General features: G+C 34.4%; 4 protein-coding genes across 7 annotated transcripts; 3 read left to right on the plus strand and 1 right to left on the minus strand.

Moving 5' to 3' along the window:
- Positions 1-479: 479 nt before the first annotated feature.
- Positions 480-1,032, plus strand: LOC134199997 (vacuolar ATPase assembly integral membrane protein VMA21 homolog). The gene is made up of 2 exons (XM_062671871.1): positions 480-640; positions 728-1,032. The coding sequence occupies exons 1-2, from the start codon at positions 620-622 to the stop codon at positions 974-976; spliced, it is 270 nt and encodes an 89-aa protein (XP_062527855.1). The 5' UTR covers positions 480-619; the 3' UTR covers positions 977-1,032.
- LOC101735386 (piRNA biogenesis protein EXD1-like) lies at positions 1,012-3,663 on the plus strand. 2 transcript variants are annotated; one of them, XM_062671870.1, is made up of 4 exons: positions 1,012-1,599; positions 2,177-2,293; positions 2,690-2,742; positions 2,921-3,118. In XM_062671870.1, the coding sequence occupies exons 1-3, from the start codon at positions 1,012-1,014 to the stop codon at positions 2,723-2,725; spliced, it is 741 nt and encodes a 246-aa protein (XP_062527854.1). In that variant the 3' UTR covers positions 2,726-2,742; positions 2,921-3,118. The 2 variants fall into 2 exon arrangements, with proteins under 2 accessions (XP_062527854.1, XP_004927819.1); XM_004927762.4 differs by lacking the exon at positions 2,690-2,742 and having other exon boundaries at positions 2,921-3,663.
- Positions 3,664-6,485: 2,822 nt separating this feature from the next.
- On the minus strand, positions 6,486-10,283 carry LOC101747178 (vacuolar protein-sorting-associated protein 36). The gene is made up of 7 exons (XM_004927761.5): positions 10,056-10,283; positions 9,792-9,987; positions 8,681-9,042; positions 8,345-8,509; positions 7,532-7,632; positions 7,328-7,442; positions 6,486-6,712 (listed from the first exon to the last, which is right to left on the minus strand). The coding sequence occupies exons 1-7, from the start codon at positions 10,149-10,151 to the stop codon at positions 6,542-6,544; spliced, it is 1,206 nt and encodes a 401-aa protein (XP_004927818.1). The 5' UTR covers positions 10,152-10,283; the 3' UTR covers positions 6,486-6,541.
- Positions 10,284-11,428: 1,145 nt separating this feature from the next.
- Positions 11,429-19,131, plus strand: LOC101743685 (histidine--tRNA ligase, cytoplasmic). Of its 3 annotated transcripts, XM_038014994.2 has the most exons (9): positions 11,453-11,739; positions 11,832-12,095; positions 12,794-13,006; positions 13,639-13,860; positions 14,487-14,693; positions 15,300-15,594; positions 16,714-16,814; positions 17,200-17,382; positions 18,306-19,131. In XM_038014994.2, exons 1-9 carry the CDS (start codon positions 11,647-11,649, stop codon positions 18,537-18,539), a joined length of 1,812 nt encoding a protein of 603 aa, XP_037870922.1. In that variant the 5' UTR covers positions 11,453-11,646; the 3' UTR covers positions 18,540-19,131. The 3 variants fall into 3 exon arrangements, with proteins under 3 accessions (XP_037870924.1, XP_037870922.1, XP_062527856.1); XM_038014996.2 differs by lacking the exon at positions 11,832-12,095 and having other exon boundaries at positions 11,429-11,739; XM_062671872.1 differs by lacking the exons at positions 11,453-11,739; positions 11,832-12,095 and adding an exon at positions 12,387-12,559.
- Positions 19,132-21,974: the final 2,843 nt, after the last annotated feature.

The following is a 21,974-nucleotide window of genomic DNA, read 5'->3' on the forward strand; positions in this document are numbered from 1 at the left end:
GCCGATAAGGAAGTTTCACTTCAAAAAGTTAAATTAGATAAAGTTTAAACAAAAGGATTTTATTATCATAGACATGAATACAAAAAAGATGGCGCGTAACGGAAAAATGTGACGCGTAACCGAAAAATGTGACGGTAAATTTTTTTCCAACGCCGATAAGGAAGTTTCACTTCAAAAAAATGGTTTTCTGCCCATGTTATGACCATAATATTTAAGGATAAGATACTACATTTTGAACTAAAGAAAAATGCAACTCACACTAGATGTTGTATTAACTTTGATGGGACTTTTTACTGCACCGTAAAAAGACACTGTGTACATTGTTTCATTTTATTATTTGTTGTAGATTTAAATGTTTAATAAATTTGAAATGGCAGCTTATTTCTAATCTTATTTCGCTTTTTCATTTCCATTAAATTAATTTTGGAATACCTAATTATGTGATGGTAAATACAAAAATGGCTAAAATAAGAATTTCCAGACCATAGAAAAAAAATTGTCTGTGGATAAAAATAAGAGTTAGCCGATGACCGATCAAGAAATCGAAAAAGAAATTGAGACGGCAAATCGCAAATTTTGAGAATTGTAATCTTTATTTCAGTTTCATTTTTGTTTTATAATGATCGAGGGGCGCGCAAATGTAAGTATCTTAAATAACAGTGATTAAAAGCTCAATTAATTCTATACTCATATAGTCATTTTTAGCCGAAAATTATTTCGATTTTAGGAGCTGCCAGATTTTCAGGTGTTTCGAACGGTAATAAAATACTGCATGGTAATTATAATCGTGCCAGTACTTTCCTTCTTCGTGGCAAAGAGTATCTTATTTGATGGTGTGCTCCGACTGGACCCCATAAATAGCAGTGTCTACTCCGCTGTCGTTGCTGTCGTTGTACTGCACGTTGCTCTCGGGCTATATATTTTCAAGGCATACAGCGAAACCGAAAAAGACCCTAAACCGGTTAAAAAAGATTAAAACCATTATCACTACTGTTTCATATCACACTCAAAATGGACAACCTCTACACAAAAGGAGAACTGTTACAAGTTCACACAAAAAACTACGACGTCTTTGAAGGTAGATTCTATAGTATGGCCCAAGATAAGACCAAAATATCACTATATGATGTCAAGGAAATTCCACATGGTGATGCTAATGATGGAGTCCTTCATTACTATGATTCTGAAATAAGAGAAGTGGTGAAACTCCAGGAGTCTACTGAAAAGAAAGTTCTCAAAATATCGCAAACGAAATATGAAGAAATCCTCAAAATATCAAAAAAATACATTTTCATAAACCAAGTTGATAAAAGTTTCCATGAAGCTGTGGATGATTTGAACCAGCAAGATTTTATTGCTGTTAGCGGTGATGGTGCAAATATGGGGAGAAAATGCAAGATGCCATTTCTTGTTTTGTCCACTGACCACCAGATCTATATCTTTGACATCCAGGTGATGCAATATCATGCATTTGAATCAGGCTTAAAAAAAATTTTGGAAGGTGATTCTCCAAAAAAGATTGCACATGATTGTAGAAAATTGTCTGATTGTCTATATCATAAACACAATGTTAAGCTGAAATCAGTTTTTGATACTCAGGTAAATATAAAAAAAAAAGTAGCTTAACCTTGTATTCTTGTTGTGCTATTGTACTGCAAATACCAATCTGTTAAAATTGTAATCTCCCAAATATAACACGTTCACAATTTTTAAAAAGATCATGTAGTAAAAAACTTGCTAAATATTTTAATTTCAGTATTTTCTATATGGTGTAGATATTTTTTAAGCTGACATGGGTCAGTACCCCTAATGTGCCTGTTTTTGCTGTGAAGCAGTTTGGGACTACAATTTAAAATTCCAGCTTAAGATTCTATTCTATTCTAGGTGCTATTTAATGAAGCTGAGCTAACTGTTTTTTTTTATTTTGTAGAGTAGGTGGATGGACTATCTCACAGCCTACCTGATGTTTTGTAGTTATCAGAGCCCATAGACATCTACAACATAAATGCCACCTAGATACCATAAAAGCTTCTCTAATAGTGAGATGTTGCATTATAGACCAATATTAATAGGTTAATTAATGGCAGTAAGCTCTAAGTACCAAGAGGATTGTGAACTGGCATACACTTTAAAACCAATAATAAAAATTTAAATTCTTAATGATTTTATTTTAAAGGTTGGTGATTTAATAATCACTAAGAATAAGAAGGTCACTTTACCAAACAAAGTGAGATCTCTGGGAGAATGTTTGACCAATTACCTGGGTCTACAACAAAACACCATTGACGAAAAGGTACATTATTATAATCTAAGTAAATTCACCAATTTATTTCCACAATGGACCTTATTATCAAAACCTATAATTTATTATTTAAACCTAACATTAGAAGTCATATTAAACCATTTCTGCTGTCTTTACTGAAAAGATCTGTTAGTTGCTTGCCTCGGCACTGTTAAACTTACTAGAGAATGGATTAAAAATAATGCATTTTAGTATTTGTTTGTACATTACTTGTGTCTTTAATGGTTCTTTGCTTTTTATGCATCACAATAATGTACATTATTGAAAGAAAAAAATATCACTTTTTTCAATCTGTTAACTGCTGTATCTGCATATAGTTTGATATGAGACTAGCATTAAAAATCCAACACTCTTTTTAAATGCCACTTGACTGGATTGCACTTACAGGTTAAATACAGCAAGGTAACAAGCAGGCTTGGGTAATTTATTGTATGATATAGGTACATATTTTCAGATAGTATGGTGTGTAATATCATATATTTTTTCATAAAAAAAACATTAAGTTTGTTATTTGCTTTAAACTAAACTGGTTTTTGTTAAAAAGTATTAATTTTTCGCTCTACTATTTCCTACAATGATTTATCAGGATTGCTAATGTATATTTGTGTTATATTTTAGCTTGATATTGTTCAAAGTACAGAAAGGCCACTTTCAGTGAAGATCAAGGATAGTCTGGCAAGGAATATTGCATTTTTACACCATCTGTCTGAAGTTATTAATGAAGAAATGCAGTTACCGTTTTACAGAGGTGTTGAATGCTATATTGAAAACATTCGTTCTTCAGACGATTTTAAAGCCTGGGAACTATGTGGAAAATTAAATCAAATACCAAAGGAGTTTAGAAACGCTATTGACTATTAAGAAATAACATTCCACTAATGTTAGATTTGATGTTTTTGCTCTCCAAAATGAAAACTTGTGGGATTTGGCTTTTGAATTTGATATGACATACAGTATTACAAAATGTCCATTTAAACTAGGCAATAAGTGATGTGCAATAATATAGAAGTTAGTACTCAGTAAAATGCTTTATTTTTCGTTGAAAATTATTTGAAAGCATTAAATGGCACAAAGTATAGCTTCTTTCAATGTATCTGTGATCACTAAATTATAGCTTTTCCACATAACATACAAATCGATTGATGCTACATTTTATTATGTAAATCAGACAAACATATTGTAGACTTTTGTGTTATTTCATATTTTGTAAGTGAAAGGAATTCATAAGTGTGAGAATATTTTGTGAGATTGTTTACATAATTTTTATTTAGGTAATGTCATTGTAGTGTTTGTAGTCTGGTGTAGATTTTAACAAGCTATGTGAAAGAATATTTGCTAAGTAAATCATATTTGTGCTTGAATTGTACTATTATTTCCCTTTGTTTGAATAGTGGTTTTATAGCTATTCATCCTAACAGAAGTAGTTCTGCCATACAAATGCGACTTACTCAAGGTGTAAAATAAGGTTCCTTGATTTTAGTAAAATATTCTGTAGCTTAAAGGCTTATTACACTTGGCTAAATTTAGTCGACTGAATCCAGAAGCAAATTTAGAAGCTTCTGGCTACACTGTTCTAAAGTCAGTTACTGAATCAATTGTCAGTTTAAGCGCGACGAAGTTGGACGTGTCGTGTGTGTACGATGATGGCTCCAATATTGTCTAGACAACAAAAATTGGTCTTGGCGTAGCCGTCGCTGTCGGCTCAATTGAAAAAAAAAGCAGAATATGGGTGAAGAAGTATTTATTGCTCCGCGGAAAAATAGCAAATATGAGTGATATGAGAAATAGCAAATATATTATGAGTGATTTAGAACCAGCAGACTTCAGAACTTATCTATAAATGGATTCGAGCTCGTTTGACCTAATATTAAACCTTGTGACGCCGTTTATTCAAATGCAGGATACTATCCTACGATATTCTATTATATAAATATTACATATCTAATCCTACGATAGTATAAATCCAAAAGAAAGATGATTGTAACATTAAGATTTCTTGCAACAGGAAAGTCGTATCAAGATTTAAAATTTAGTTCTTCCATATCTCAACCCTTGATGACAAAAATTATCCCTGAAACATGTCGGGCTATTTACAAATGTCTGGCACATTAAATAAGGGTAACCGAAATGAATACTTTTTATTCGGATGTAAAAAACAAACTAAAACGTCCTTACGCACAGAGAGCTATGGGGCGACTGAAACCTGAAACCATTAAGTAACTAAATGCGATTACACTTTCTTAAATGCGTTTCTAATTAGGCTTCTAAATGATTTAGTCAGTCAGAAACCATCCTTGCTACTGAATTAGTAGGCTAACTTACTTAATGCTATTACACTTCACTGAATTCAGTCGACTAAATTTAGCGAAGTGTAATAAGCCTTTTATTTAAAAAAATGCAAAACCCGTATGATACCTTCTTATACTATAACATATCTATATCCAAATAATATCCTAGTCAGAATAGTTTCTCACGTGTCGGAACCAAGTTTTAGAAGAATTAGTGGTATAACGATTTAATTAATTTTTACAACCAAAAGTTCTACATCTCAATTTTATAATACAACGGCCGCCCCACCCTTCAAACCGTGCCCCTGCTGGCTCTTAAGTCGCCCTGCCAGCATTAATTACGAATTATTTTAAATATTTTGCAGGTTTTGATTTTTATTACGCGATGTCATTCCTTCGCGTATTCCTACGTGGAAGTCTTTCGTGAAGACTTGTTAAGTCTAGTCTAAGTAGGTATCTTTGGGGAAAAATTGGTAGGTATCTGCCTGCGGAATTTGAACACCGGCACTGTCGTATCGCTAGATAGGAATGCACTGGGCGTCTTATCTTTTAGGCCACGCTGACTTACTAATAATGTTAAATAAACAAAAAAAGGCTGATTTACAATAATGACCCCTATCCTTTATCCTTTTAGGTCACGACGGCATCAATATCTATGGCACCGATTCCCATATAATAGGTTTATAAGTGTCTACTTAAGTTATTAGTGTCTTTTCTAATTCTTAGGTGGGTGGACGAGCTCACGGGCCACCTGAAGTTAAGTGGTCACCGGAGCCCAAAGACATCTACAAGGTATCTAAATTTTGTCACCCACCTTGAGAGACGAGTTCTAAGGTCTCAGTTTTGCCCCACCCTTCAAACCGAAACGCATTAATGCTTCACAGCAGGAATAGGCAGGGTAGTGGTACCAACCCGTGAGAACTCCCAATACGTCCTATCGCCAGTAAAAAAATCTTATTTATTGATAGGCCTGCGGAAGGATATACGGAATGCTCTAACTTATCTCCGCCTGTTTCTTTATAAGATACTTTAAAGGGGCAACTATAAAATAAACCGCCGTCGTCCCTTGACGCGATAGCGCAACTTCGGCTATTTTCTTTTAATAAAAATAAATGCTGCTGACCAGTGACTGAATGGACTTGGCCTCAGTATAGAAGCATACACAGTCCAGATACCGAGCGGCGTCCGCGCCACAGAGCAGAAAAGAAGGAGAATTCGAAGTCGTGGTAGGTACCCACTGAGTTTCTCAGAGATTACTTACTGAATTACGATTGCGGTAGTAGATATAGCGAAGCACTGCTCTTGCTAGAGCAGATGTTAGGACATTCCTTCAGGCAGAGCCTCGTGAACTCACCATTAGTCAAGTCAGAAGCCAGACTAGCTATCGAAGCTACTGGCAGATTAGTAGGCAAATAAGTGAGTAAATAGTTACTACTAGTAAATACTTAAAAAAAGTAGTAAATAGATTACCCTGGCTCTCCGTGCACTGGGTAGCCTGGCTGTAGCGGCCGAAATATTTGAGCAGCCAATCGACGGCCATTTGTGATCCTTTCGTCGAGCGATATTAATCTATACTTATACTTATAGACATAAAATAAAGTCTAATGCTAAGTTTCATGACTCTATTACTGTTGTGGGTTTTTGTGCTACCTGTGTGCTTAGTGCGAGTATTTTAACGTTCTCGATAACGTAAAAGCTCATATTTGTATGGAATGGGATCGTTTGTGTACGTTTGCCGCTAGGGGCGCTGTTCCGACTGCATACAAAATTGGACTAACTTTTATGCTATCGAGAACGTTAAGAATTTCGCAAAATGATGTTTTCACTGTAGTTTAGCGCCAGCTACACGTAAACGGAACAAGAATAGTCAAGCGCTATCTGTAAGAAAACACTAGTAAAAAATAATCTTTAATATGTAACGTCAGCTAACAAGAAATTTACAAAATATTTATTAGGCCTCTAACAAAAATCTGTTGGGGTAAAAAGCCAAGCCTTCAATTGACTCGTCACGGCACGCCAAGCCAAGTCTTTCCGTAGTAAATAGTCTCTCTCTCGCCAACAAGACTGATACATTTGCGATTTGCGATAGCTTCTCTGGTGTAAGGTATCCATTTTCTTGTATCTATGAACAAAAAAGTCCTATTATAAAACTATTTTTTTCTGTTCTTCGCTCGACGAAGTTTTTCGCTCGATCTTTTCAGTGGATCGCGATTTCGACCCGATGGTAGATTCTACGAAGCACTGCTTTGCCGGCTAGTGTTAGCAAATTCTCTCAGGTTGCGCCCATGAGCTCACCTACCTGAACGTAGTTGGAATAACTTCGTAGAGTACTTATTAGTGATTATGTAGAGAAAAAAGATAGGAGCCTAGTATAGAATCTTAAGGTAACTTAATGATTCAGAGTGGTGTTAATCATTAATAACAAATAGACAATAGTTTTCTATTGTAAATTACTGCTATTATATTCGTCCATATGATCGAAACACATTCATTCAGCAGCCGGACAATAGTCCATACACACGTTTCGTCATCATTTAATCATAAGGTTGGATCTATTTATAAACAATATTTTGTGTAGTCATCTGTTTTTTCTTTTGGTATCGTAATTTTCTCGCAAAAGCTATTTAGCAAAGCATTAAAAACAATTACAATGTAATATGTTAGAATTATGGATATGGGACCATATCACTTTAATGTAATTATGCAGAAATATTTGATAATTTAAAATGACATTTACCATATCACTTGTAGATTTAGCAATCTCTTCATCCCTGTTGCTATTCAGCTGTAAGACACAAGCTCCACTAGGGAATTTTCGGAGTGACATGGGAGCGTCTACAGTTCGTAGTAATCTAAAAAATAAAGCCATATTATTGATTATCTGAATTCATAATTTACTCTTTTAACATCATTCTTGGGAAATATAAAATTGAATACATACTTGCAAGCATTCAATAAGTCTTCTGGCGATACAAGCTCTAAGCCCCTGGCTCGGTTTACTCTACACCATACATCAGCTAAGGACATTATTCCACCACACTCCTAAAAGTAATTATCTTTTAATAAAAATTAGCCAAATCGGTTCAGCCATTCTCGAGTTTTAGCGAGACTAACGAAAAGCAATTCATTTTTATATATATAGATTATAAATCTAACTTTCTATCAATTAAAATATGAACTCATAGTATCAATCTATTCCAAAACTGTGGCAATATTTAAAGGCCCATCTTGAAGAAGTCAACACACTCAGCAAAGACATTTTGTACTGCCTCCTGGGTATTGAATATTTTCCTTGCCAAGAAGTTGTCAAACATTGGAAAAGCAAGTCTGTCTACAAAGGTCTAGTGAATACGATGGATGACGTAGAGCTTCAAACTTTAGCTCCTGTAGCATAGAGAAAGTCGGTTGCCCATATGAGGTCAAGCGTTTGATTTTATTGCCAGTCATACATAAATTAAGCTTCAAATGGCCAGTATTGTAAAATTTCATAGATAATTCATCTATTATATTAGAGTGATATTTTTTAACTGCATTTTACATGGACACCACTTAAAAAAGTTCTTAAGCTCATTCGATCCTTCGTATATGTGTATGACACATAATAGTATAATAATATGCAATAGCATTGTTGAGACACACCTTGTCTTAAGGATGGTGACTCAGAAAACTATTGAACTCCAGGTAAGTCCTAAGCGCATTGGCTAATTAAATGCAGTAAACTATTTTTAATAGACAAAACATTAATATAGCTTACCAATAACACAGCAACCATCATATCTGATACTTGTTGTGCAAGACCCAAATAGTATTCAGAGTCTGATCTGAATGCATCCCTAGTTACTGGATCATCTATACCTAAGCTCATGAGGTAGGATTTGAATCTAACTGTATCATCTTCTGAAATATCACCTTGTTTTTCCTGAAATTACCATTTGCAAGATTAACAGTACTATTTTGTGTCCATATGTTTATACTTTACAATTAGTAATTGTTTACATGAGACTTTCTTTTCTTATATTAACAAGTATTCTTAAAAAAGGATTCATGTGGATAAAATGAAATTATTATTATTATTATATTGTTTACATACCCTTATTTTTGTAGAAATATTCTTTGATAAAGATACCATTTCTTTTGCCTTCTCCATTAACTTAGTGAGGTCTTGAAACGCCACACTTATACTCTGATCTGTGGCTCTATGCTGTTCTTCTATACTTCTTTCAATTCCTACAATGCCTGACCTAATCTTAGAGTTTACAGCTGTGACTGTGGGTCTTGAGGCCGTTGTTGGGCTTGTAGCTGTTCTCGGAGTGTCAATTGGAGTTTGTCTTTCCCAAGCTTTGGCAGCAACAGCGTCACTTAAAGCTTTGTAAAAAGCAGTATCTACTCCATCTTTGAATGATAGTTTCACATAGTGAAATGGGCTCACTACTGCTGGACCAGGCCTTTTCCCTTAAATTATAAAGTTAATACTAAGTATTACACAAAATATTAAATTTTTATTATGATACCGATGTTTGTAAACACATGTTACAAATTTTAATGTATTTATTTAGAAAAATAAGGCACTTGCCTAATTTTAATACAGAATTTGAATGAACGCTACAAACACTTTTGAAGATGTTAAGATCACCATTCAAGTTAGTATTTCATTTCATTAAACACTCTATTTAATGTCTTGCAATTCAATGCCACATATAATCAAATTGGTTTATTGAACAATCACAAATATATGTAAATACATATTTGAAAGCAAATATTGAGTGGTTTGGAAAAGTGTGTGCATATTCAGTTCTAATAGGTTTTGATGAGATCTGATTTAGGCTAATTATTTAGCTGTCTTAACTTTGATATAGGCTCCGGTGACCACTTAAAACATGTGGGTCATGGCTTCTGGCATCTGCTCATAGAAAGTTATACAAACCTTTAGTCATTACCCCTAATCTTAAATACAGATTGCCTTGAGACAGGTTTATATTTATTATGAATTCAATTTAAAAAGAAAGAATGCTTACAATTTCAAAGATACTGAGCTTTTAAGCCTTGTCTCAAGGTAAGCAGCAAAATTTGCACAGTAGAAACCATGAGCCCGGGCAGGATCTTCATATCAAATGGCAAGTTCATTAGTCATTTTTCACTAATGAAAATCAAGCTTAATTTTTGATTTCATTGATAGCTTTAAAATATTTTTATTATTTTACCTGGCAGTGCAGGACCTAAATGCATTATTATTCTTTTTGGACCCCCAAGACCAAATACGCCACCACTTTCTTCTTCTAAACAAAACACATAATACAGATGGAGAGATAAACAAACTAAGCCTTTTGGTATATCTCCTGGTTTTCCCCATAGAAGTCTATGTGTTGTTAATAGAACTTCACCATCAATGAACTGGGTCTAAAAACGAAAACAATTGATTAAAACGCTTTTCAGTCTGTTTTCAAATTTAGTTTTAAAAATATCACCTTATCGTCACCATCGTAAATTTTAACATTTTTGTCTCGTTTTAAATAGTTTTCTCCATCGAATAATCTTGCCTCGATATACTCAAATCTGTCCATTACATTAAATTATTGATTGCTAAAATTAAATTTAATACACTGATGAAATAATAAACAACATTTATAGACCAAGGGTTTTTTTTTCTTTAAGTGATTTTATGACCTGGTAACTAAGACTTTTAGGTCATGTCTTATTTTAGTTTATACTCTTATTTTTATGAAAAATACTAATATAATATGGAGCGAAATGAAATGAAGATGATTAATTTGAGACATTAATCAACTGGGATGAAATTAAATGAAATGAGATGAGATGACATGGGATGAAATATAAATCTCAGTAAAATGGTGGTCATACTTTTTCTGTGGACTTTTTGAAGGATCCCGAGAAGTTACGTTCAGCGGCTTTGTTTCATTTTCATTTGTGCACTTTAACAGACTGATACTAAACAGATCATTTTATTCTTTATTTCTTTTTTATAAGCGCATTTTCATGGGTAATATAATATTGCTATGAATAAAAAGACTTAATAGTTCTAGATTGTTTGCTTCCTTGTCAGTATGTTTCTTCTATGCTATGCTTCTAATTTCCATTAGGCTTGGTAATGTTTCCTTCTTCTTTTCTTAAGTATGGCCATTGGCTTTTGACCATTGGCGACCAGAATAAAATCTTCCATTTTTAAATAAATATGTAATGAATTATTTTGAAACATGTTAGGAAGCGAAATAAGACTTTTTCAGTAGCTATATTGAAAGAAACTAGCCATGATCAGCGGCTTTCAATTGTATATTTGTGCATTTGCATCTTCATGCACTTTTGTGTTTTCACAAATGCTAAATAGTTCTTCTTCTTCTTCTTCCTAGTGGTACACTCTTGACAGAGCGGTATGACATTGGAGGAGACATCTCCAACACCACGGCGGTCTTGCATCCTGAGCGTCCACCTCTCAGCCCCATACAGAAAGATTGAAAAGATCAGGCATCTCATTAACAGAACTTTTCTGTTTTTGCTTATTCTGCGTCCTCTCCAAATTTTTGTTAGCCTCTTAACTGAGGATCTTGTCACGGCGCAATGTCTTCGGATCTCATCTTCCTTGCATCCTGCTATATGTTGGACTTCCGGCTGGTTGATGTTAGCACGATCTACGATCATCATTTTGGTCTTATCACGATTGATCGCAAGTCCAAAATCCAACGCTGTGGTCTCCAGCCGCCCAAGAAGCACCTCGATTTGACTGGTTGACACCGCAGGTACACTGGAGTGGAGGGTAGTATCATCAAATAGTTATAGACCACCGTAATGGGTTCCCGCCAAAAATCCATAGCAATGTCAAAAAGTAAAATAATCCCAATGTCAAGTGTCAAATACATAAAAATCTTGCTGAAACGAAATATAACCTATAAAATTTATTGGTTATGGTTGGTGTTAAAACAAAAAATGAAAGTAACCAAGCTGAAATAATTGACCTGCAATTTGCTATCTAACTACTGCACTTGCGCGCTTTAACCTTGAAAGTATAGTGAATTTTATTTAAACATTTAGATTTAAATCATAATGGCAGATTCTCAGGAAGATTTATTATTGAAAATTCAAGAACAGGGTGATCTTGTTAGAAAATTAAAAGCAGCGAAGGATTCCAATGAGAGGGTACGTGCCACATGAAAGTCTCAATCTTTACACGTACTTATTGTAATGTTACATCAGCCATCCTTTCCCTAACAGAAAATAAAATTTTCTAGGGAAAGGGCTTTAAAGAAGTATACAATTTTGAAGAAATTGACAAGCATTTAAGTCACTACAGCTATATTTGTGGCTATGTACCATCCAAACCTGATGTGGACGTAGCTAAAGCCTTAAAAAGCTTAGATTTTTCCAACTACAAATATATCAAGAGGTGGTGGAACCATATGCGGAGTTTCAGTGACACTGAAGTGTCACTTTTTCCGGATTTCCGGCAACCCAACTTTTTAAAATATAATAGTAAAAAAATATTAGAAAGTCAGGTTTGTGAGAAATCAATGTTGATTCTGAAATAGTTGCACCTTAGCTGTTTGTATGAACAGTGTAAGCAAAAGTAATTTTGTACACAATTAACGATATAATTTTGTTTATGAGTTAAATATTAGAGGACTAAATTAAATCACTCTTGTTTGACTGTTTACTTGTATGTATGTACATCAACTTGTAAACTCCTCATATGGTAATTTCATCATCAAAATAACAAAATATTCATCTTTTGTGTAATTTAATTGAATTCTTCAGTTTTTATGTTTTGTTTCCGGTTATAAGTACTAAAAAAGGTCTGGTGATGAAAATATCATTGTGGTGTTAAGTAAAGGGATATTATTGAAGCATGTCACACAAATTACTTACATTTTTTAAAACCCATGTAATGGCAAGACGATTATGCAATGCAGTTCAGAGAAACTGTCTGACAAAAAATGTTACAACATCATCTTGTCGCAAGGTATTGGAAAGTGCTTGATGCTCTTTGAGTTGCTAAATTTATAGGAAACTTAGGTTATACTTATTAACTTTGCTAGATTATTGTTAACTTGGCTTAAAAAAATATTTTTTTAAATGTAAATCAATAAGTAAGATTTTATTGTATTGTTAGTAATTAGTTTCTTTTCATGACCAATATCCAGTTTTATATCACAGAAAAAAATATTATAGTAATTTAAAAAAAAAACTTTTTTAGGTTAAAGAAGAAGTATCAAAGTTGTTGGCTTTAAAGGCTCAACTTGTAACAGAAGATGCAGGCCCACAAAAGTTTACTCTTAAAACACCAAAGGGAACAAGAGACTACAACCCACAGCAAATGACAATACGTAATAATGTATTGGATAAAATTATTACAGTTTTTAGGAGACACGGAGCTGAGTGTATTGATACACCTGTTTTTGAGCTAAAGGTAATTAAATTAAAAGTAATTGAAAATAGTTTTTTACATTACAAATCATTAATAATTAACTATAAATCATTTATTTTTAGTTGAAAGACGAGCTTAATTCTAATAATTGTTTTAGTTTGAGATAGTTTAATTGATCCAAATGGAATAAAATGTGTTTTTCAAACTTAAATGGACATAACTTTTTATTAAAATTATACTATCATACTATCTTACATACTACTTATTACATACTATCTATGAAATCATTTTATTATTGGTCAATTCAGGTACAGAGAATGGTTAATTTGAGTGAGGTTTTCCAAAATTTATGAAATCAAAGAACCTTAATTTATTAAGGATTAAAATGAAGAATAGAATATGAGTTATTAAGAACCTTAATTTATTTAATCAATATTTTAAGGACTGCTGATATAGCCTGACTGAATTGCTATTTTTTTTTAATTTACCGTTGTACTACAGGCATTACCAATGCTTATAAACATATATCTGTTTACCCTGTCTGCCACAACTGCATGTTCTTAAATAATAGATAAATAGACAAATAATATCAAAATGTTACTAATGAAAAGTAAAGCCATTTTTGAATTGCTTTAATTTAATTTTAGTTCAAATCTTTTAAATCATTTTTTTAGGATGTGCTTACTGGGAAGTATGGTGAGGATTCAAAATTAATATATGATTTGAAAGACCAAGGTGGGGAAATTCTTTCATTAAGATATGATTTGACTGTACCTTTGGCTCGGTATTTAGCAATGAATAAAATAACTACTTTAAAGAGATATCATATAGCTAAGGTGTACAGAAGAGACAATCCTGCCATGACTAGAGGAAGATACAGGGAATTTTATCAATGCGTAAGTATAAAATAAAATTTGATTTGGATTTATTTAACTATGGTCATAGATAACTCATTCATGCTTGTTCAAATTACAAATTAAAAAAGTGATAGTTTGAATAATTTCAATTTATTTTAAATAAAAAAAGAAAGCAATGAACACAATTTAAAATTACAAAAAAAAAAGATTTTAAAATATATTTTCATCCTTGAGCACGGATTATTTTTCTTACTTGGAAAAAAAGAAATAAAACAGTGTAATTTATGAGTTTTTTGAAAACCAATTGCATAATAATAATAAAGTAGTGCCCTTGTACTCTGTATCCTTATTGTTGTGTTTCTTCTAACAGCTGTGTGTACAAAATATATTAAATGATTGCAAATACATATAATTAGGTTTTAAAAAATACTTTTTTCTTTAATTTAATTCCGTGGTGTGGTGGTTTTTGGATCTTAAAATATGTATGGTACTTTGCAACTTGACAAAAAAGTTGTCTGTTGTCTTAAAGTTGAAATTTTTATTCCGATTTTCCCAAGAAGCCAGAAAATTAATCAGTTCGTTAAGGTTGTGGACAATGATTTTCGACTACTAAAATATTTTACCAGAATACTTTATCAACAATACAATTTACGTTTATTTTTTAGGACTTTGACATAGCTGGTATATATGATCCTATGGTACCTGATGCAGAATGCTTGAAGGTAGTGACAGAGATCCTAGAGGCTCTTGACATAGGACAATATATCCTCAAAGTGAACCACAGAAGATTACTTGATGGAATGTTTGAAGCTTGTGGAGTTCCCGCAGATAAGTTTAGGACCACATGCTCCACAGTTGATAAACTAGATAAGGTAAAGCATTAAAAGATACAAATTATAAATAAAACATACCTGTATATCATGCATAGTACAATAAATCTAGATTCATATAAAACAAAACAAAACTTATTGTAAAGCGCTAGGGCTACTAACTGCTTTAATGTCATTTCTGCAACAGTTTTATAGTCAACATGACAAGACTACATTTATCAAGAATATTCCCGATAGAACTACTCGTTTTGATAAGTGTTTTGGCTATTTGATAAAAAATGGCGTTGCACTTCCCCAGTGTTCTCGATATTACTAGTTCGTTAGATATTTGTTTCTGCTATTTGATGACAGATGGCGTTACTCTTACCCGCATAACATTATTTTAAAATCAGTCTGCTATAACTAAAATAATTGTAAGTCAATAAGGATTTACAGATTGTAGGCCCTCAGGCTAAAAAATAATAATAAATATAATCCAAAAGTGAATGTAATTGATATGTTGAGACAGTCTCAAGTTTGAATGTAGTGATAATATTCTGTAGACTAAGTCAGGTGAGTTGTAAGCTCATTCACTCACTTGCACCTAAACAATAAACCTTAAAAAAGTGCATGCAATTTTGGGTATTAATGTCAATTTATTCATTTTAGTCACCATGGGAGGAAGTAAGAACCGAAATGATTAATGAAAAAGGTGTGTCACCTGATGCAGCAGACAGAATTGGAGAGTATGTACGCTTAAACGGTAGCACGGAACTGGTAGAGAAACTATTGAAAGATGAGAAATTATCTAAAGTAAAGGCTGCATTAGAAGGTGTAGAAGCAATCAAAACTTTGCTACAGTATTGTGAACTCTTTGGCATTAAGGATAAGATTCTGTTTGATTTGAGTCTTGCCAGAGGATTAGATTATTACACTGGTGTTATCTATGAAGCAGTGCTTACACGTAAGTTTAATTCATAATGAAAATGTTTTGATTGAAATCAAATACTACTTTTCTTGTTTTTTGAATTAAAATTGTAATGGTGGTGCTAATAAAGCCGCACAATAATAATTACGTTTAGTCTTAAGCCACAATAACCCATCAATAACTAAACATTAAGAAAGTTTGCATTACATTGGCCTTTTTATGTAATAACTTTTTAAAGATAAGTTGATAAATGAATGGCGTATTATCCTTTTTTTATTAAATTAGTAATACAAACTCATTTCATAGAAAAATGTGATTTGGCCCATTTAGCTCCAGAACTCAGAAATAATAATTGAATTATTTTACTAATTTTGAAAAAATTAGACATATTGTAACAAAGGTGGGGTAACTGGTACATGAGTTTGAAGCTGTTGTGGGCTAAAGGCTAAGGCGCCTGTAGTGCTAATATCAAACAATGCAACTACGCCTATGTTTAAATCCTTAGGACGGGATTTTTTAATGAAATACATAATTAACACATGCTCACGAATGACTTTGCAATGAAGGAAGAAAATCTTGTAATAAAAGCTAAACCCTCGCGTCGAGATCGTTATATCCGATCGGTAGGATCTTTAGCTATTGCACCGGCTTTTACGGGCCTCCGGACGATTAGGTTTTTGAAAAAAAAACTATTTTGAGTTATTTAACGTCAGGTTTTAGCTCCGTGAGCTCACTTACTCGCCCTGTGACGCTGATATGGTCTCTCAAGACCATCAGTTTAGGTAGTAAAAAAAAATTGCCGCTATGCAAATCGAAATCTCCCCGCGACTCCTCCCCCCTGAATGTATCCTGTTCTTCAACTATGGGCATATCTGCGCAGAGCTCCGCGTCGTCGTATATTTTTAGCTTCTACAAATGCCGGTGCTGTCGAATTTTAACAAATCTTCATTAATTATTATCACGTTTACTACAGCCCCTTTATCGTATGAAATAAGAAATTTACACTTCAATTAAAATGGTAACATTAATGATTATGCTTTAGCAAAAATGTTAATTTGATCGTTGAAGCACGATATTAATTATATAATACCGACAATTAGATTGATTGTAATTACCCTTAACGCCTAACTAACACGAATTGTTATTTCCTTCTAGAACCTATTAAAATTGGAAATGAGGAACAAACGGTTGGATCCATCGCTGGCGGCGGAAGATACGATAACCTCGTCGGCATGTTTGACTCAAAAAACAAACAGGTATTTTGGAATGTCGAATAAATATTTAAGCGGTAGGCAGCCGCCTGGCTCTACCCCTGGCATTGCTGGCGTAATTTCGTGGCATAAGATCTATGCAATCTAATTTACTACGTTTTGTTTATTTTGTCCACTCATCAAAAGTATTTGGAATGATTTTTTAATGGTTGCAAGAAACTGACGACTCTCAGTCAACATCATTCTCCTGCCCTTCTCCCAGTTACCTGGGGTCGGCGCAACATGTTTTCTCCTTCCATATTCTTCTATCATATACCATTTCTTCGCTCACTCCCTTCTTACCCATATCGTCTTTCACGCAATCCATCCATTTTTTCTTAGTACAGCTCTCAGTATGAATTGCAAAATAATTAAATAATTATGTATACAGGTGCCATGTGTAGGTGTGAGTATTGGCGTTGAGCGTATATTCTCGGTACTGGAAGCGAAACTCGCCGCCGGTGACATAACGGTTCGCACAAGCGACATTGACGTGTATGTAGCGTCAGCACAAAAGAACTTCCTAGAGGAGCGCATGAAAATATGCGCTGAACTGTGGGATGCTGGGATCAAGGTGACGTGATTTTTTTTATTGACACTTTAAAATTTTCATAAATTACGCAAATTTTAATAAGGCTCAGTGTGTTTTATCTAATTTAACATATGAAATAAATGAAGGTTTTTTTTTGTTGGTGATCTATGCATTCTCACATTTTGTATTCGATTGGTTTTGGTATAATATGTTGATAATTCAGGGAGGGTTTTTGTAATAGTACAACCAACTTACATGTGGTTGTATTTTACGAGTATACATTTTTTGCGATAGTTACAGCGACGCGTATCCGGGTTACACTAGCTATAATATAAACATAATTAATAATTTTGTAATTTCTATTCTAACGAGGTGTTTTAAGTTTTTTTTTCGTTACATTAATATCATGTATTTAAAACTTGCTTACTGATATGACAACTTAGTAAAATTGTGATTTGAAACTTGTTAAAAAAAAACGGCCCTAAAAAGAAAAGAAAAAAATTACATCCATATAATTTAGCATGCGTTTGACCCCTCGGAAGATATTTTCATTATACATATTTTTATTTAATTTCCTTTCGATTTTTTTTTTCTTTTCGAATAATTTACATTTTCACCGACGACAGATTTCGTGGCCACGTAAATACATTAATACTTACTTTTAGTATTTTAAAAATATTGCTGAAAACACTAAAGGGCGTCACACACGGCGAAGATACTATAATATTTTTTCTTAACAAACAATATCGCTCGCAATACGTTTTGTATGAACTAACAAATATATATTATTTTAACCATGTGTGGGATAGCTCATACAAAATGTACAGTGAGCGATATTGTATGTTAAGATAAAATATTATAGTATCTTCGCCGTGTGCGACGCCCTTTATTATCCAAATATCAATTGTACTGTTGTATTGTAGTTTCAAGAAAGCGTTAACTTATAACCAAATCCGCACTTACAGACCGAGCAGTCGTACAAGAAGAATCCCAAGATGCTGAACCAGCTTCAGCATTGTGAAGAAAACAAAATACCACTAGCGGTCGTGTTGGGCGATTCCGAACTTAAACGGGGCGTTGTCAAAATAAGAAACATTACGACTAGAGAAGAGGACGAAGTGCCCAGAAACGATCTGGTTCAAGAAATAAAGAAACGTATTGACAACTTGAATCTTAATCAATTGAATGGAGCAACATAATGAAGGAAGAATTCGGTAGGCAGCGGCTTGGCTCTGCCCCTGGCATTGCTGAAGTCCATGGGCGACGGTAACCACTCACCATCAGGTGGGCCGTATGCTCGTCTGCCTACAAGGTCAATAAAGAAAAATTTTTTTTTTTGCAATTTTAATTTCAATTTCTCTTAGTCTTCGAAGGCCTTTTTTTAAATTGTTACAATGTCAAAATTATTTGTTTTTGTATGTCTATTAGAAGATTTACTAAGTGATATTTGTACACGCTTTTTGATTGTCAACGCAAACCAAGTTGGCAAAACAAAATGTTTTTTTAACTAATATCTTTAAAAAGCTGGTTTAAGCGTTTTTTTTTAAATATTCTCTTTCTAATTTAAAACATATTTATAAGAGTTTCTGAATTTCGTTTTAATTGCTTAATGCAACTTTCAAATAAATTTATAGGTTAATTTAAGAAGGTCAAGTTACTATATTAATAATTAATATAAATATTAGTAAAAACAATTGTACGTTGGGTTTACTAATATTGGTAGTACATAATGCAGTATTTTCAGAAACTTAATATTTTATTTGTAAATTCGGTAATAAAAGAAATCTTAAATTGTTTTTTTTATTGTTACATTTAAAGGAAGATTGTTCCAGGTATAGAAAATACGTTTGACAAACCCTAAGTTTAATATAAACATCAAACTACAAATGGTTTCTGGAATGATAAATATCTTCCTCTATTATTACTATGAACGTGATATGATTTTTTTGGGCGTAATCAAGATTTCGACATTTCCTCAGGGAGCCTAAGGGGTTCCATTTTTATTGGCAATTACTTAACATATATAGCAGGAACATAGTATATTAATAATAAACACAGACACAAAGAGCAAACAAATCTGTTCATCACATGAATGTTTGCCCCATGTGGGAATCGAACCCGCGACCCTTAGCGCAATAGTCAGGGCCGCTAATAACTGCACCATCAGTTTGGGTATTCTAAAAACGCAATTTATACAGATATAGATAGAAAGACTTAGGTTCGCTTGCCACGAGACCTGGTTCATCTCGTAGTGACTATAACTAATAAATTGATAGCCGAATTTTTATCTATTTATTGCTTAAATGGTTGGATAAGCTCACATCCCACCTGGTGTTAATTGGTTACTGGAGCTCATAGACATCTACGACGTAAATGGGCCACCCAGCTTGAGATATAAGTTCTAAGGTCTCAGTATATTTACAACGGCTGCCCCACCCTTCAAAGCGAAACGCATTACTGTTTCACGGCAGAAATAGGCAGGGTGGTGGTACCTACCCGTGCGGACTCGCAAGAGGTCCTACCACCATTAATAATGACAATAGAAGAATGAGTATCTGATGTGCTTGTGGTATGCCTTCGCTTTCTGTAGCCCTTAATCTAATTGAAACTTAACACGGAGTTCCTGTGCCATATATTGTCTAAGTATAGGTTATGTATCTCGCAGAAGGAGGCGGCGGGGCGACTGAGGCAAAGCTCTCCTCACTACGCAGAAACCCGCCGCCGCCGAGCAGGGGGTCGGGACCGAGGTCCCGTCCGTAACCCGGCCCCCTAAGGGCTTCGGGCTCCACCCGCTTTGTGCGGGGAGCAACCTAGGCGTGGGGTGGCGTGGTAGGTCGCGTTCCCCCGACCGCTCCGGGGGAAGGTGTAGCGCGGCGCTATCAATCGGGCTCTTGGCCCGTCGACCGAGGGAACCGGCGGTCGTGTTGCTGGCGGCCGCCGGTCCGGCGTCTGGGGGACGGCGGGATGGATGTAATGTGCACTGCGTAAACCCTGTCCCGCCGTCTCAATAGCTCCGACTGGGTTCCCACCCGGTCCGGGGTAGGGCGCCGGCTGTGAGCGGCAGGAGTTTTTAGTGAGGTTCGACTCCCACATACCCCACCTGCTGTGCGGGTGGGGATCCGGCGATTTTCTCCTGTGGAAAAAAAAAAAAAAAAAAAAGTATAGGTTATGTAACCTAACACCCTAATAGTATCATTTTGTTCTAATGTTAATGAATTACTATCGATTTTTCTACTATCTAAAACGCACAGATAAGCTTGTTGTGAGATAAAATGCTTATCGAGTGCAGTGACAGTTTTTTCTCTCTCAGATAGATGGATGAGCTCACAACCCGCCTGGTGTTAAGTGGTTACCGAAGTCCATAGACATCTAAAACCTAATTTTGTGGGTTTCATTTTTATTACACGATGTTATTCCTTCACCTAGTTTTGTGGATCGTCTTCAACTGTAGCTGTAGCCTTTTGCTTTTAGTTTAGCCGATGTTCATAAGCCACGGTGTCTGCCTACTATCGCCACAAACGGTTCTAGTGCAGTTAAGCACAACTACGAATTCACGTTTTTGTGGTTCGTGGGCTGCGATAATCACTTACACACACCGTTTATCTAAACACTAGATGTGCAGTGCTAATCTAGTCATCTCTAGATTCTAGACCAATATAAATCATATTTCGAACTTTAGGACCATGGTTCTAACGGTAAGAAACATATATGTATGTGCAGGATTTAAATGAGTTATTTACCTTACGTGGATACAACGAATACAATTGTCGATTGTTGGGTCCTATGCATGTCTAACTTTTGTCGGTAATTGCATTTGTGAACCTCGAAGGAACCTCATTAGTAACTTAATCGAAAATAAAGTGTATGTTTACTTTGTGAATACGCGAATGTGTTTGAGAAGCCGACGAAAAAGACATTCTCGTATCGAGACATTTTTACGAAAAAAAAAGACATGAGAATTTTTTTATTTCAACATTTAATTGACCCAACTTCTCTATACTTTTATGAATGCCGGAAATAAATACACGAGACAGAAATAAAGAAGCACATCCATACCATACATATATTTTATGCTAAATATCATTACCAAAGATACTGATCGTAAATAATTCTTATCAGGAATCAAACCCGGATCAAAAATTTAATAAACCTAGGTTAATAGAGCTCTATAATTGTTGAGTAAAATATAAATAGAGTAATTGTATATTAGGTGCTATAAAATGAAACCAACATACAATTAGGCAGTGGCTAAGTACTGGCGATGTCCATGAGCGACGGTAAAGAATCCACATCAAATGGGTTATAGGAATGTCCGACTTCAAAGTAGTAAAATCGTACTATGATCCAATTAGCTTGCTTTATTTATTAAATAGGCCTCGAATACTGCAAATAGAAGTTCAAAATTTGAATGCCCTTCTGGTCTGTTACCTTGGTTGGATTTCATTGACCTCGATCTCGCATTCCACCATTTACTTCTAGTTCAATAATATCATGTCACGGACGCACCGTTGTCTGTTCGATTGTTCCCATAACTGTGATTCCTGTCTTTGTCCCCAAACTCGCCATGAAATCCAACACGATTCACGTCAATATAAAATTGTTCACACAACTTATCTCCCGCCTATTACCAGTCA

Source organism: Bombyx mori, chromosome 13, assembly GCF_030269925.1.
Source record: "Bombyx mori chromosome 13, ASM3026992v2".
NCBI classification, from domain to species: domain Eukaryota; kingdom Metazoa; phylum Arthropoda; class Insecta; order Lepidoptera; family Bombycidae; genus Bombyx; species Bombyx mori.